Source organism: Syngnathoides biaculeatus, chromosome 6 (genome assembly GCF_019802595.1).
Source record: "Syngnathoides biaculeatus isolate LvHL_M chromosome 6, ASM1980259v1, whole genome shotgun sequence".
NCBI classification, from domain to species: Eukaryota; Metazoa; Chordata; class Actinopteri; order Syngnathiformes; family Syngnathidae; genus Syngnathoides; species Syngnathoides biaculeatus.
The window spans coordinates 1,805,515-1,823,018 of NC_084645.1; the positions used below are offsets into that span (position 1 = coordinate 1,805,515).

Sequence of the window (17,504 nt, forward strand, 5' to 3'; positions counted from 1 at the left end):
CTGAACAAAACGAATTGACAATAAATTATTACGATTAATTACAAGTAATACTTGATTTATGCAGGGGTGGAATTATAAGTATTTTTTTTAATTTATGTAGGGTGAAATTATAAGTAATTTTTGGAGAGGAAGTGATGCAAAATGTTGAAAATCACTCAGCGCAGCCCGCTCGACCTGGCCATGACTTGAAAATTCAATTCATAGCAGTGTGACTTGTGAGTGACTTCGACCATCTTTACTTGAACTTGCGTGACCCTGAAGGGACTGAGATGAGAAAAAAAGTCACCCAACGGATTCGTCCGTCCTCGGATTGATTTTCGGCAATGATTGACTCGTTGGGTTCTTGCGCAATGTGATCTCCGTGGGCCTGCTCGTCCTCGTCCCCCCCACCCCACCCACGGAAACAGCTGCAGTTAAAGACGACCCTGGTCACGTTATGTTGTCAATATATCGCGTGGAACTAAACTGCAAGTGAGGTGAATGCAGGTCATTGCAAACATGCTCCCGTGGTTGCTTCTCGCAGGGTTTACGCTTTTCCTCCTATTCCGCTTCCCTTACTTGTACCAGGACGTCAAATTCATGGTAACCCATCTGCGAATCCGACGCAAAATCTTCCAGCACACCCAGAACAACTACACTATCGTGGAGCACTTTGTGGAGACGGCGAAAAGGCAGCCGCACAAGCCGCTGCTGCTCTTCGAAGATGAGACGTTCACGTACCAGGAGGTCGACCGGCTCAGCAACCGGGCCGCCAGGGTGCTGCTGGAAAGCGGCCTCGTGAAGCAAGGCGACACGGTGACTTTGTTCGCAGCCAACGAGCCCGTGTTCGCGTGGCTCTGGTTGGCTGTGCTCAAGCTCGGATGTTCGGCGGCCCTCCTCAACTCCAACATCAGGTCCAAGTCCCTGCTGCACTGCTTCAGGTGCAGCGGCGCCCAAGTCCTGCTGGTGGCTCGAGGTGACGTGCTCGAAAAACAAACACAGTACACGCTGTGCGCGTGGCTCTCTCTTGATGCCACGTTTTCAGGTGTTAAGGTGATAAACTAAGAAGTCCTGTCCATGATCACAGATGGAGGTTCCCCATTCCCGTTTAAGTACATCACTTTTGTTCAGTTTTGATAAAAGGTATGTGCCTTGTAATTTGTAAATTCCACCCATTTTTATAGCTGATTATCCTCACAAGGGTCGCGGGGAGTGCTGGAGCCTATCTCAGCTGTCAATGGGCAGGAGGTGGGGTACACCCTGAACTGGTTGCCAGCCAAACGCAGGGCACATAGAGACAAACAGCCGCACTCACAATCACACCTAGGGGCAATTTTGAGTATCCAATTAATGTTGCATGTTTTTGGGGTGTGGGAGGAAATCGGAGTGTCCGGAGAAACCCCACGCAGGCATTGGGAGAACATGCAAACTCCACACAGGCGGGTCTGGGATGGAACCAGGGACCTCAGAACTGTGAGGCCAATGCTTTACCAGCTGAGCCAATGTGCCACCCTGATTTAAAAATTTGAAATCAATGAGCAAGTTGCTGCTTGCATCATTGGTTTTCATAACATTCTTAAAGCCCCTGTAAAGTGAAAATGAGTATTCCTTGTAAATCTGACACAGTGTTAACAGGCCTACCAAATTTGAACAGTTAACAAAATTGACAACTATGCAAAACAAGGCTTCAAAATTGCAGAAAATCAAGTTGTTCCCTCCACTCTCAAATGCGGTGGGCCTTTCCACCGGATGCGTTGAACCTGCGCCCCGCTTAACTGTCAATCAATGCAACTTCTACGAGTTGGAGAAATGGAGGCTGCTTAATGTAGCATCTTTCTTATGCCTACAGACAACTACATATCACAAAGGTGAAAATATGTGCGCTGAAATCGTCCGATGGCTGGAAGAAATCACTGCGGGACTTTTTTCACGCCACCCTGGACTGCAGGGGGGCCAGTGTCGTACCCGCACTCTTACTACAAAGCCACGCTGTTGTAACACTTGCAGAATGTGGTTTGGCATTGTCTTGCTGAAATAAGCAAGGGCGTCCATGAAAAAGACGTTGCTTGGATGGCAGCATATGTTTCTCCAAAATCTGCATGTACCTTTCAGCATTAATGGTGCCTTCGCAGATGTGTAAATTACCCATGCGATTGGCACGAACACACCCCCGTACCCTCGCAGATGCTGTCTTGTGAACTTTGTGTCCACAGCAGTCCGAATGTTTTTTTTTCCTCCTTGGCCCAGAGGACACGACATGAACAAGTTCCCAAAACAATTTCAAATGTGGACTTTTCGGGCTACAGAACACTTTTCCACTTTTTCATCAGTCCACCTTAAGAGCTCAAGCCCAGAGAAGCCGGCGGCGTTTCTGGGTATTGTTGGTAAATGGCTTTTGCTTGGTATGGTAGAGTTTTAAATTGCATTTATGGATGTAGCACAAAACTGTATTTACTGAAACTGATTTTCCGAAGTGGTCCTGAGCATATGTGGTGGTGCAGTGAGGCCCGAGCGATCGAAGGTCATGGGCACTCAATGTTGGTTTTCGGCTTTGCCGCTTAAATGCAGTGATTTCTTCAGATTCTCCGAAGATTCTTTTTGCTGATCTTTTTTTGGTCTCTAGATAATGAAATCTCTGGCGCTCATGTGTCAGTTTTGGAACAATTGAATTTCACATCTGTAAGCAGAAGAAGGTCACATTGCCCCACACGCTGCCTGTGTAGGCAGGTCATCACTGACTATCACAGTTCCCTCTAATTTTCGACGTGTCTGCGCAAACACGCTAAGGCTCTGAGCGCTCCCTTTGACCACTGTGAGCAACATCAGACGTATGCACTGTGCTCAATCAGTGTCATCCACTGAAGTTACATCCCTCATTAAAAGCTTCAGATTACATTCCCGTCAGAACATTTTTTTTTGCTTACACTGAAAATGTCAACAACTAAAAAAATACATTGCTAACCAAACTAAGCCAACTATGAATTATAAGTATGAAATGTCACTTTTAACTTTGTTTAATTCATGATTATTTTTTTAATCCACAATGATATCCCCGTCTGTTTTTCTCAATTAATGCTTGCAGAATATCTTTCACTGCAACTTTCTGTACTGGATCTTTTTTCACCTGCACTGAGAGTGTGCAACAAGTGCGCAAATGCATAGTTGCGCAGTTTAGAGGGAACATGGCTGACGATGTTGTACACATTCACGGTGTCGCATCAAAACTAAAATGATCACACCACAGCAAACAGAGTAGCATAACTAGCAAAACATATAAAAGAATGATTCACAAAATAATTCACACAGTATGTGAACTTCAAATGCTACATACATGCTCCCAGCATGCTTTTCAGCACAATGGAGGTCTTGAGTGCCGCAAAGCATGCTTACTAACAGTGTAACCGGTGTGTTTAATTGTACTTTACTGGACAAGTCACACAACGTTTGCAAATGTGGGATCTCAGTGTGCATATCAGTCATGTAATGTTTAATGCGGTGCTTCATCTATTTAGAAGAGAATTTAAGACCTTTACGATCGTGAAAGTATAGTAAAAAAAATGAAAATTGGAAAAAAAATCCACGAATGTACGGGGGCTAATGTATGCCAATGGAGAAGGGCACACTGTATTTACTCCCAAAACCCTTAATCTGCAGGATTTTCTGATTGGTTGGTTTCACAATCAAATTAAACAAGAAAAGGGTGTGCGTTCAGTACTTTTAACAAGTCCAGAAAATAAATCCACTGGACATGCTTAACAAATACGGAAGGTAGCATTTTGCAAGGGAAAATCAATGTTTGTTTTGGTTTTTAAGAGGTTTTGTTTTTTTTTCAAGAGAGGAAGTTTCGCACTTTGCCACCCTTACATCAATGAGTAATTTACTTGTGGAGTGTTAAAGGACAACGTTAGTTGTGTTATGTAATCGGACAATGACTGACAAAATTTGAAATTGGCCTGCTTAAATTTAAGGATTACCTAAATGTTGAGACCTCTCATTTCTTTGAAAAGTATTAAATTTGAATATACGCATTTCCCACGATGGATATGACTGATTATACACAAGTTTCACCTTTACGGTCTTCCATCACTGAGCTGGTTAACAATTCACACGATTGCCCATCAAATACATCATGCATGACAATGTTAAAAAAAGCAAAAACATGTCAGATAAATCACTTGTACTTTTAAAGGGAATTGAGAACAGATTCTGTTCTAAGAATAAAACAAGATGAAATAAAGCAAGTACAAACTAAATAATCAAAATACAATTTTCAAGGAAGGCAGAGAAGTGGACAGCGGCGCTAGCGTTAGCTTTACCGCAGCGCTAGTGTTAGCATTCACGCAGCTGCGCTAAGGTTAAACTCTCTGTGTACTGTCTTTCTTTGTAAATATCTCGTGTTTCAATGTGGGTTTCAATGTGGGCACTTGCGGCTTTTACGCAGGTGCGGAACTATGTATGTACCAAATGGTATTTCCTTTACAAATGTACTGGGTGAGGCTTATAACCAGGTGCGCTCTGTAGGCCGGGAATTACGGTAGTCTTATCTGTCATCAAGTAAAACAATTTTCAAAGAAATGGGTGGCGTGAACGTTGAATATTTCCTTTGAAAGAAATAGTGACAGGGAGAAAAGAGGAAATGCACGATTGAAGTAGCAAGAAATGAATTAGTCAGCATCTCTCAGTAAAGTACATTCAACCATTTTACCGTCAACCCTGGCCCATTTCTAATTTTGTCACTCATTGTCACATTACACAACACATCCAGTGAAGTACGCCGCATTCAAGTTATTCATTGATGTTGGTCCCCGTAGCGCAGTGGTTAGAGCATTGGTTTGGTAAACCAGAGGTTGTGATTTTGTATCCCACTGGGGCCTCCACTCGAGAGGGTTTGCGTCAGAAAAGGCATCCGCCGTAAAAACTACCGACCAAATATGAGCGTTCCTCTGAGATGTCACGCTGTGGCGACCCCTAACGGGACAAGCCGAAAGAAACTTACCTACGTAAGGGTGGCAAAGCACAAAACTGCTTTTTTGACAGGAAAAAGCATTAAAAAAAAAAAAAAAACAAGACTAATATTGGTTTAGTTAGTCTTACTGTGACTGTATTGGTGAAGTATATCCAACACATCATTTTTCATTTTGGCCTATGTGTTGAGAGCACTCAATATGAGCAGCCGTCCTTGCTCACTCTTAAATCTGATCTTGAAACCAACCAGTTTGAAAATCCATCAGATTGGAGGTTTTGTGGCAAATAATTTATTCTTCAAATCGCAAGGAGGCATTGCACTACGTTGAACCTTTGGCCGAGTGAATCGGAATCAGATTCTGTTTATTGTCCCTCAAAGCGAAATTAGTGAGGACAAGGTACACAATGACATTGGGGGCGGTGAGATTGGGACAGACCGGCCAAGATCGGAAACTTAAAACTGAGTACGGTATTTAAAGTGGGCAAAAGAAGTATTTGAACACCCTGCTTTATTGCAAGTTCTGCCACTTAGAAGTCATGGAGGGGTCTGAAATTTTCATCGTAGCTGTACGTCCGCTGTGAGAGAGATAATCTAAAAAGAAAAATCCAGAAATCACAATCTATCATTTTTTTATTATTTATTTGTGTGATACAGTTGCAAATAAGCATTTGAATACCCGAGAAAACCAATGTTAACATTTGGTACAATAGCCTTTGTTTCAATTACAGAGGTCAAACATTGCCTGTAGTTGTTCACCAGGTTTGTACACACTGCAGGAGGGATTTTGGCCCACTCCTCTACACAGATCTTCAGAGTTTCAGCTCCCTCCAAATAATTTCTATTGGGTTTAGGTCTGGAGACGAGCTCGGCCACGCCAGAACCTTGATATGTTTCTTACGGAGCCACTCCTTGGTTTTCCTGGCTGTGTGCTTCGGATCATTGTCGTCATGTTGAAAAACCCAGCCACGACGCATCTTCAATGCTCTGACTGAGGGAAAGAGGTTGTTCCCCAAAATCTCACAATACATGGCCATCATCATCCTCTCCTTAATACAGTGCAGTCGTCCTGTCCCATATGCAGAAAAACACCCCCAAAGAATGATGCTACCACCCCAATGCTTCACAGTAGGGATGGTGTTCTTGGGATGGAACTCATCATTGCTATTCCTCCAAACACAGTTAGTGGAATTATGACCAAAAAGTTCCATTTTGGTCTCATATGACCACAAAACTTTCTCCCATGACTCCTATGTATCATCCAAGTGGTCATTGGCAAACTTAAGACAGGCCTTGACATGTGCTGGTTTAAGCAGGGGAACCTTCCATGCCATGCATGATTTCAAGCCTTGACGTCTTAGTGTATTACCAACACTCACCTTGGAAACGGTGGTCTCAGCTCTTTTCAGGTCATGGACCAAGTCCTGTCATGTAGTCCTGGGCTGATTCCTCATCTTTCTACGGATCATTGAAACCCCACGAGGTGATATCTTGCATGGGGCTCCACTCCCATTGAGATTGACAGTCATGTTTAGCTTCTTCCATTTTCTAATGATTGCTCCAACAGTGGAGCTTTTTTCACCAAGCTGCTTGGCAATTTCTCCATAGCCCTTTCCAGCTGTGTGGAGTTGTGCAATTTTGTCTCTGGTATCTTTGAACAGCTCTTTGGTCTTGGCCACATTACAAGTTTGACTCTTACTGATTGTATGGGGTGGACAGGTGTCTTTATGCAGCTAACAACCTCACAGAGGTGCATCTGATTCAAGGTCAGAATTGTAGCTGACAGACAGGTGTATCACACAAATCATTAGAAAATCGTACACTGTGATTTCTGGATTTTTCCTTTTAGATTATCTCTCTCAAAGTGGACATGCACCTACGATGAAAATTTCAGACCCTTTCATGATTTCTAAGTGGGAGAACTTGCAATATAGCGTTATAGTATATAATATATACTGTTCATATATTTATTTTCTTCACTGTACATGCTGACAGGCTGCAGCAAAAGGGAAACGCTGGTTTCAAGACTTCCGATAATAGGGGCTTTGCTGACTCTGAGCAGAAGCGGCTGAGTGCTCAAATTGAACCCGATCTTTGGTAGGTGTGTATAGTACCCGATTTTATAGAGGGTTTTGTCTCCAGACCTGCAGGGCGCTGTGGAAGAGGTTCTGCCAGAACTTCTCGAGCAGCAGGTGACGGTGTTCTTCATGGGGAGCACACCCGCCACTTCAGCCATGCAGAGTTTCACTGAAAAGATGAGCCACGTGTCATCTGAACCTATCGGCCAAGATTTAAGATCCCATGTGAACATGCAAAGTCCTGCTGTGTATGTGTATACATCCGGGACCACAGGTGAGCTCCTACTGCGTTGTCGATGTTTTCCGGAGCCGGATGGCAAACAAGCTTAGTCGCTTCCTGTTCTTTTTCTTTCCAACAGGTCTCCCTAAGGCCGCTCTGCTAACTCATATCAAACTGTGGCGCCTGACTATGGTTCTCCGCGCGTCCGGCTTGACCTCCGACGACGTTCTATACATCAGCCTCCCTCTCTATCACACCTCGGGGCTTGTCGGGTTCACAGGAGGCATCGAGTTAGGTACGTACAGGACGTTCATTCATCTGGTAAATCACTGGAGTGGCACTGAGAGACAGGCGTCAAATTGAGCCCAGTGGCCAATTTAGAGTCTCCCATGGACACAATCCTCATCGTGTCAAATTGAATCAGCACCAGATTGTACACTACAGGTGTCAAACTCAAGGCCCGCAGGCGAGATCTGGCCCTCCACGAGGCCTGCGAAAGCAAGTCATCTGCGTTGATAATGTTGAGATATGGCAACCATATTTTGTTACAAATCCCTCTTTTACAGGAAGCTGTACAATCAATTTGTTAGCCTCTGATTTCAAAACTAGTCGTACATCTATTTCGTGTGTATTTGTTACAATTTGACAAAATACATTTATATGGTAATATAAATCATAACGTAAACACGCAAGACAAGCACTGTTGATGTACCCAATTAAGGTAAATGCCATTTTTTTGGAATGTTGTGTTCAGGCCTCACAGTTGCCCTGAAGAAGAAGTTCTCTTCATCTCAATTCTGGGATGACTGCAGGAAATACAACGTGACCGTCATACAGTACATCGGTGAAATCATGCGTTTCATCTGTAACACACCAAAGGTAGCCACTCTTAATCCCACACTTGAACACTATTTCAAGGAAATATAGGAGACTATTTGTGGGGCTTTTAAGAATGCATTTTTGTCCAAGTAACCCATAGAGAGAAAGAAAAAGATATTACCTCACACTTTGCATATCCTATTCCTTGTCTGGCTGAAATGAGCTGTCTTTAGGGGCCCCCGCTCTCTAGTGCGAGTGAGCAACTGGAGACCCCACCCCATTTACTGCTGGGCCAATGGCAAGTCCAACATTTGTCACCCTGACAACTGATACTGGCTTTTAGTTGAAGTAACAAAGCAAAAAGAGCATCGGCATCACAGTTCTGAGGTCCGGGGTTCGATCCCGTTCCTGCCTGTGTGGAGTTAGTATGTTCTCCCCATCCCTGCGTGGGTTTTCTCCGGGCACTCCAGTTTCCTCCCACATTCCAAAAACATGTAACATTAATTGGAGACTCTAAATTGCCCCTAGGTGTGATTGTGAGTGTGGCTATTTGTCTCGATGTGCCCTGCGATTGGCTGGCAACCTCCCTGATGACAGCTGGGATTGGCTCCGACACTCCCGAAACTCGGAAAATGGATGGATGGATCTTAATCACAAATGCATCGACGATAAAAGTAAGCTCAGAAGGAGCTACATTGTATGTTTGTAGACCTAGAGAAAGCCTACGACAGAGTACCAAGAAAGGAACTGTGGTACTGCATACGGAAGTCTGGTATGGCGAAGAAATATGTTAGAATAGTACAGGACATGCATGAAGGTTGCAGAACAGCGGTGTGATGTGCCGTTGGTGTGTCAGAAGAATTCCAGGTGGAGGTGGGACTGCATCAGGGACCTGCGGTGAGCCCCTTCCTGTTTGCGGTAGTAATGGATGGGCTGACAGACGAGGTTAGACAGGAATCCCCTTGGACCATGATGTTCGCAGATGATATTGTGATCTGTAGTGAAAGCAGGGAGGAGGCGGAGGAACAATTAGAAAGATGGAAGCCTGCACTGGAAAGGAGAGGAATGAAGATTAGCTGAAGTAGAACAGAATATATCGGCATGAATGAGAGGGGCAGAGGAGGAAGAGTGACGCTCCAGGAAGAAGAGATAGCAAGGGTGGATGACTTCAAATACTTGGTGTCAACAATACAGAGCAATGGAGAGTGTGGTAAAGAAATGAAGAAACAGGTCCAAACGGGGTGGAACAGTTGGCGGAAGGTGTCTGGTGTTCTATGTAACAGAAGAGTATCCGCTAGGATGAAGGACAAAGTTTATAAACCAGTGGTGAGGCCGGCCATGATGTACAGATTGGAGACCGTGGCTCTGAAGAAACAACAGGAAGCAGAAATGAAGATGCTGAGGTTCTCACTTGGAGTGAACAGGTTGGATAGGATTACAAATGAGGTCATTAAAGGGACAGCCAAAGTTGGATGTTTTGGAGACAAGGTTAGAGAGAGCAGACTTCGATGGTTTGGACATGTTCAGAGGCGAGAGAGTGAGTGTATTGGTAGAAGGGTGCTGAGGATGGAGCTGTCAGGCAAAAGAGCGAGGAAGAAGACCAAAGAAAAGGTTGATGGATGTTGTGAGGGAGGACATGAAGACAGTGGGTGTTAGAGAGGAGGATGCACGAGATAGGCTTAGATGGGAAAAGATGATACTTTGTGGTGACCCCTAAGGGGATAAGCCAAAAGAAAAAGAAGAAGAATCGACGATAAAAGTAAACTACATTTAGCAGTCATCTGCTACGGCTGAGATTCATACATCTTCATGAGGACGCTTTAGCTGTTCAACAAGATGCCTGCCGTAACTTAAACAATTTCAGAAACATCTGAGCAAACGAATGCACAAAATGCAGCAATTCCAAAATTTTCCATCTCTTCCTACCCACTGGTTGTCGTTCAAAGGATAAAAATGTTGTAGAATCATCACAGAGAAGAGCTCCCCTACGTCATATTCTATTGTTGTAATACTGAATTCTGACCTAGCGGGGGCGTCAGAACCTAGTGATTAAACAAAAAACTGGAAAATACTCAAGGAAAACTGAAATAATTAAATGCTTTACTGTATCTACACAATTGAGTATTGCATAGTTTTTGCACATTTTCAGCAATTGTCATCAAACACGTATAACTGGAGAACAAATCTCTGAATTCACTTCACAGTGTATTTTAATATGTGCGCAGCCAACTATTTGTTTCCATATCATTTAAAAGCTTTGTTTCCATAACGTGCGCCTTCCAAGGCAAACAAACCTGTACCTTTGTTTTCGCGGTAGAAACCAAACGACCGAAGTCACAAAGTAAGACTCGCAATCGGCAACGGCATCAGAGCCAACGTTTGGAGGGATTTCGTAAGCCGCTTCGGAAATGTTCGAATCCTGGAGCTTTACGGCGCAACGGAGGCGAACTTTTTTTTCATGAATTACTGCAACAAAATCGGAGCTGTGGGACGAGACAACTTCTTGTACAGAGTAAGTCAAAACGTCAACACATCCTTTGCTTGGCTCTACTTCTTAATCCACGATCTTGGTTTTTACGTTGTCTCTCAGTGGCGCTATCCCTTCACACTGATCAAGTACGACGTGGACCAGGGGGAACCTCTGAGGGATTCGTCCGGCCTTTGCATCCCGGTTCCCAAAGGTGCGTCACGCCCGCAGCAATTACCGGAGATCGCGTGACGAAAGCTGCATCGAAGGCAGCTATCAGTAAACTCGGGGGTGAGGAGGATGTTAAAAATCCTCAAAATCCCAAATAAATAAATGGGAACATCTTTTAAAATACCCACCAGAAAAGATGAAGGGGCCACGAATGCATGTACACACACACACACACACACACGCACAAATAAAAACTCAAAATATTTTATTCTGTTTTCATGTATTGTCCACGCCTCTTGTATGTGATCAACTTTATATCATTTACCGCATGATGATTTTATTTGACTGTGGCCACGCCACAGGCGAGCCGGGCCTCCTGGTGTCCGAGATAACCGCGAGGGCGCCGTTCTTGGGGTACGCCCGAGACCTGCAGCAGACGGAGAAGAAGAAGCTGCACGACGTCTCAAAGAAAGGAGACGTCTATTTCAACACCGGCGACTTGATGCTCATCGACAAAGACGGCTTCATTTACTTTCAAGACCGCGTCGGCGACACTTTCAGGTGAGTTCCCCCTTTCTTCCGTTTGAGCTGAGCGTGCCCAACACAGATTTTCACATTTTCAAACGACAGGTGGAAGGGAGAGAATGTGTCCACTAATGAAGTGGCGGACGTCATCACTCAGGCTGACTGCATTTCCGAGGCCGCCGTGTATGGCGTGGAAGTGCCAGGTAATCGTGCACCACTTACATACAAAGTCCATCTTTAGTACACATGTGCAGTGGAAAGAATTCTACAAATGTTTGCAACCAAGGTAAAGCTGGTTTGGTTTGTGGAATGGGCACAATGCGTGAAATAAGAAATAAATACAACTATGCGTTGCTCGTTGAGCATTGATCAATGTTTGGGTGCATCAGAATGCTTCAGAAGACCCAATTTGACAAGTTTGCGCGTTGCTAATCCTAATGTGACTGACAGCAGGAAGCTCCCCATCGAAAAGGAACCAACGAGGTTTGCGTGGTTCAACTGGTTGTGCAACTGACTTGTTTTTGTGACAGCCTTCTGGGTGCTGAATTGAAAAGCAAACACCACAAATCTGAGCTGCTTATTCCTTTCCACGTGCGTTTGTCTCGGTTGTTTTCTCTTGTCTGGTTGGTTAAAGTGGTTTGCATGCACAATGTATCCAATAGGCCATGTAATATTGTACTCTATTTTGACAATGTAATGTTAAATCCTCTCTCATTTAATAGTGTTTTGAGAAGATTTTTTATTGACAATTCCGAATTTTCAGGGGTGCTGCCATTTTCGTGAGTCACATGACCTACATGGACAGATGTGACGTGTTACCTGCCGCAACAAAGCTCGATTGCATGGGACACCATTTTTGCCCAGCGCTGATTTCTCGGATTTATACTCATCTGATGAAGAAATAGCAGTATCGGTTGGTCGGGAAGACGGAGGAATACTTCCATACAGATTTGAACCTGTGGCTGTAAATAATGTTGAATATTCGGATAGTTCTTCGGGCGGAATGACACGGAGTCTGACGAGCGAGCTCCGGCGGTGGAACGCGAGCCGAGCTTCGGCGTCCGGGGAGGCCGTTAGCCGAACTTCAGTGGCCGGGGAAGCCGTTAGCTGAGCTTCAGGGAGTGAGCTAACGGCCTCCCCGGATGCCGAAGCTCTGCTAACAACCTCCGATCAACCGATACTGCTATTTCTTCATCAGATTAGGATAAATCCGAGAAATCAGCGCTGGGCGTAAATGGTGTCCCATGTAATCGAGCGTTTGGAAGGGCACGTTACACATCACATCCGCGCATCTAGGTCATGGCTGAAAATTCGTAATTGTCAATAAAAATCTTCTCAAAAGACTATTAAATGTGAGAGGAATTAATTGAGTACATATTACATGACCTTTTGGATACATTGTTCATGCAAACCACTGGATTTCTCCTTTCAAGTCAATGTTTGGGTCCTAACCCTTCACCTAAATACGCAGTGAAGGCCATGTGTGAATGAACTGCTTCGGTTCAGCGGGGTTCACCGTGGCGTTTTCAAACCTGCCTGAAATGTTTGTTTTCTTTTTTTATCTCCACTTGACCTGTGATATACTTTATGTGGATTGAACGTAAAGTTCAGTGACGTGAAAGGCGACCTGAGCCCCGGATGGTGACTAAACGCAACCTGTTTTGTATAACGACTCAAAGCACCTGATGCACAAAATGCGCCACTGAGAACCACAAAGCATGAACGCTGACACAAATTGTGTGTCAGTGATGGAAAACTGCAATCCAAACATAAAGTCATTTTGTCACAACTAGAAAGGGGAAGTACCAGCACCTGCTCTTAATTAACTGGAGCACAGGTGTCAAACTCAAGGCCCGGGGGTTAGATCCGGCCCACTGCATCATTTTATGTGGCCCGCGAAGGCAAATCTTGTGTATCAACTACCATGATTTTTGTTTGAATCCGTGCCAAAATTTCAAATGGTCATATCATGAATGATAACGCTGAGGTATTGCAGGAATTTTTGTGTGACCAAACAAAAAATAGTTGAAAAACCCATTACCCGAGATTTCCGATTCCAAAATTAGTTTATACATTCCATGTGGAAATATGATGAGGCGATTAAAGGTTTTTATGTTTTCACAGTCATAACAGCCCTAAAAGGGAAACGGGAACTTCAACGTGGCCCTCGACAAAAATGAGTTTGACACCCCTGAACTAGAGCCTTCCTGTGAACTTTCAAACTACCGTAATCCCCAACCTACAGAGCATACCTGATTATAAGCCTCACTCAGTACATTTGTAACGGAAATACCAGTTGGTACATACATAGGACGCAGCCGCGTAAAAGCCGCAAGTGCCCACACTGAAACACGAGATGTTTACAAAGAAAGATGGTACACAGAGAGTTTAACACTAGCGCCGCCACGCTAATGCTCATGCTAGTGCCGCTCTGCTAACGCTGACGCTAGCACCGCAGTAACAGGGCCGGTTAAAAAAATATAATATATCAAAATCACTGAGACACGGCAGTAACACGCTAGCGCAGGGCTAACAGGGCCGGACCGGTAAAAGTCACTCCCTCGGCACATATATTCCACCGCTCTCACGCTTACCTTTTCCGCTCGATGCCCCTTTGTGGCCGTTAGAAAAAAAATGCACAAATTAGCCGCATCACACGATTGAAAGCGTGCGAAAAAAGTCGCGGCTTATAGGCTGGAAATGACGGTAGTTTGTGCTCTGTTTGACTACTTTCCCGAACAAATAAAGGCTATTTATTATGTCATGTTTCACTGTAATAGTTTGAAAAGCTTTGGATTTTTAAATCCTGAGCAAAATTCCCAGCTCAGGGTGCATTCATACAGCCATCCAATCACCCCCCCCCCACCACCACCACCCACTTCATCAGACTTGCTTCTGTTCTTCGATATCCATCCGGTTAAATACTGAAGCTGCCGTCCATCTGTCAATGTATTGATCATTTTGACCAAAATCGCCCCCCAACGCTGCACACGGTCACCGTGCATTCATCGCATCCATAAATACTTGGTGGCATCAGACACATAAGTCGCCATGGAGACCGTTTCCCCTGAAACACGCGCTCTCTCGTCTCCCGAGGGATTAAAAGAAGCTACATTGACCGTCGGGTGGGGGGTGGGGGTCATCTACCAATCTGACGGGACCACCCCCCTGCACCCCTCCCCGTCTTCCTTCACCTCAACACACCTGAGCAGCGCTGAGGCAGAACACACCTCCTCAGGGACCCTTTGGTTGCATGTACAATTACAGAAACGCACGGTTCGACTCCACCCCCCCCCCACCCCACCATTCACGCAGACCGATTTATACGCACACTTTCTACATAGTATACAAATACAACACGCTATACGGTGCCTCGATCTTCACGTGTTCATGAGTGAATATAGTTCAGCTGTATATATATATTTTTTTTCCTCCGTTCACAGGCAACGAGGGAAGAGTCGGCATGGCGGCCGTAGCGCTAAAAGACGGTCACGCGTTTGATTGCCTGGGCGTCTTCAAGCACATCGAAAGCTTCCTGCCCACCTACGCCAGGCCCCGTTTTATCCGGATTCAGGTATCCCGACGGTTTTGTTGCCGAAACGAGGCGCACCGGGAAGGTGTGAGTGAATTTGATTTTGCTCGCAGAGCTCTTTGGATGTCACGGGAACATTCAAGCACGTGAAGGCCAAGTTGGTCAAGGAGGCTTTCAACCCTTCTGCCATAAAGGAGCCGCTCTATTTTCTGGATGACAAGGAGAAGAGATACGTCCCGCTCACAACGGATATCGTGCACGCGGTTATATCAGGCAGCATCAAAATTTAACACTTTTCTTGCCGAATGTTTTATTTTTGTATTGCATTTGTACCATGAGGACTTTTTTTCTGCTCTAAGTAATTAATTAGTAACCAAAAGTAAATGCGACAAACTATCACCGTAGCTTTTAGTGCGCACGGCATATGTCATCCCAGATTCAATGTTAACATAAAAAAGAGGAATTTCTGACAGAAATGACCGTTTAAGAATAAATGTCTTCTATTTTGTATCTGTTTTGGGATGACCTACAAACACACGTGCACGAAATTATCACGTCTTTGTGATGTGAAGGAGTCAAGTAGTACGATATGAATTTGCTCCCCTCACCGGGTCAGGGTGGCCACGCTGGTTTTCGGTTTTTGGAGCACTACTTAAGATCCCAGCATAGGCCAAATGTGGTATATTTCTTCAATTTGTACAGTTTAAGACATTTTTCCATCATAGATTCGCTGTCAATCATAAAAACTGCTGCTCTTTTCATAACATTTTGAAAGGTTTGTTGGAAACCAACTACTTTTTATACAAAATCAGGAATTTGTTTTTAATAATTCATTTCACTGTCACTCAATTCTTGGCCATTAAATCTGATTCTGATGCACTCTTGATGAATTCATTGATTCACTGGAACTGTTAAGAATGATTTGTTCGTGGAGCAAAAGTGGTGGGGGGCAAATGCAGGGAAGTAAGAGGGACGAAAGGCGAGAGAGCAGGAAACGCAAAAGAAAGTATTTAAAGCTATATTTCATATTCAAATGAAGGACAAGCGTGATCCAAGATGAGCAAAGTACGGATGATAGTTGGGATGAGCGCCGGCACTCCTGCGACCCTTAAAAGCGGCTCGGAAAATGGATGGTTGGAATAACAATGAGAAATCCAGCCGCTGCCAACACCTTTTGGACCAACCAGAATATCTTGGTAAAGGACATCCTGGGTATTTTCAACTCAAATTATCCTGCGAACCTGATATGAGGATATTAAATATTATTACAAAATGGTGTGGCAGTGGACTGGTAATTAATTGCGAAGCTGCTGTAGCATTATGCACAGTATGAACATCAAGATTGCACTCGAATATTGAGAAAAAAAAAACATCTTTGGTCATCCAAAAGGGGCTCAGATTCCTGCTCCTCCGCATCGAGAGGGCTCAGGTTTGGTGACTCGGTTGTCTGGTTAGAATACCCCTGACACGTCTCCCTGGTGAGGTGCTCCCATTTGGGGTTAGGGAGACCCCAGGAGATGCTGGGCAGACTCCATCTCCCGGCTGCTTTGGGAACGCCTCGGGACGTGGCTGGGGGGAGGCGAGTTTGGGCTTCCGTCCAAAGCTGCTAGTCACAGTCTCAATTCTGAGGCTTGGTGTTCGAATCACAGCTGCAGTCTGTGGAATTTCCATGTTCTGGCTGTGGCCATGTGGATTTTCTCGAAGCTATTCCGACTTCTCAAAATCGTCCCTAGGTGTGAATGCAAGTGTGAAGACGTGTTTGTGCCCTGTGATTGGCTGGCGACCACTGCAGCGTGCACCTCGCCTCTCGTAGAAACTCAGCTGGGATAGACAACATCTCCCCCGCCGCCCTCATGACAACAACAGATGAATATGTGTTCATTTTTGTGAGAGCAATTTGGGCTGCACCGCGTCACACTGAGAGCTGCTTCGGCCATCTCGACTGTAGCTAAGTAAAGTCATATAACAATTTGTCACCATTATTACTATTATTAAAGGTAATATTAGAAAAACTTCAAGGCAGAGTTTTCCACACAGATTTTGACATAGCTGCATTGAGGACGCTTCCTATAGAGCTCATGTTTTGTGTGGTTAACACATGCAATGTCTATTTATGTGCGTGTGGGTGTGTCTTTGTGAGACCTCGCCCTCCCTTCATAAATCATCTGACAAACAAGGCTCACTTTCACACTTGCCATTCCTCCTCCTCCTCCAGCTGGTAATTTATGCAAACTTTCTGCGCGCCACAACAATGTCACGATTGTTTTTGTTCTTCCACGATGTGATAGTAACAGTATGCATGGCAAAAACAACAACAACAAAAATCACCACCGTTGCTATGAACTAGTGCACGAAAATGAGAAGAGGGCGTGTTTGCTTTTCTCACCAGTTTGGACTCAGCAATTTACTCCGCCTGTCGCAGTTTTAGAAAGCCGACAATGCGGTGCAAAAACGCATCAATCGTATTTTTTTGGGGGAGTGGGGTGTTCAAAACAACCCCGGCAACTGTCATGGGCGTCACTTATCCATATTTTCAGCGTTTGCGGCTGGGCATGACAACAGTGGTTAAAATGCGCAAAACTGACCCAAATGTCACTCTTTTCCCTCGAAATTAATCTCGTAACACGTTGTACCGATGTAGAAAATAAATCATCCAAAAGATTTATTTCCGTGTCAATGTCCTTTCTTTTTTATTTCTATGAATCGTTCAAGGGGAAATTCCCTATTAAAGTGGGGGCAATTTGCCGGGG

The 17,504-nt window shown here is 44.6% G+C and overlaps 1 protein-coding gene across 1 annotated transcript; it reads left to right on the forward strand.

Moving 5' to 3' along the window:
* Positions 1-169: 169 nt before the first annotated feature.
* LOC133501806 (long-chain fatty acid transport protein 2-like) lies at positions 170-15,622 on the forward strand. Its single transcript, XM_061821795.1, has 10 exons — positions 170-955; positions 7,085-7,294; positions 7,380-7,535; positions 7,995-8,119; positions 10,377-10,571; positions 10,650-10,740; positions 11,060-11,258; positions 11,328-11,425; positions 14,666-14,796; positions 14,868-15,622. Exons 1-10 carry the CDS (start codon positions 481-483, stop codon positions 15,042-15,044), a joined length of 1,857 nt encoding a protein of 618 aa, XP_061677779.1. The 5' UTR covers positions 170-480; the 3' UTR covers positions 15,045-15,622.
* Positions 15,623-17,504: the final 1,882 nt, after the last annotated feature.

What these genes read in the sequence shown, in the direction of transcription:
- LOC133501806 (XM_061821795.1), top strand. Translation starts at nt 481, where the DNA reads ATGCAGGTCATTGCAAACATGCTCCCGTGGTTGCTTCTCGCAGGGTTT. An exon ending in CACAGGAGGCATCGAGTTAG is followed by an intron (nt 7,536 to 7,994) that starts GTACGTACAGGA and finishes TGTTGTGTTCAG; the next exon opens with GCCTCACAGTTGCCCTGAAG. An exon ending in GTATGGCGTGGAAGTGCCAG is followed by an intron (nt 11,426 to 14,665) that starts GTAATCGTGCAC and finishes CTCCGTTCACAG; the next exon opens with GCAACGAGGGAAGAGTCGGC.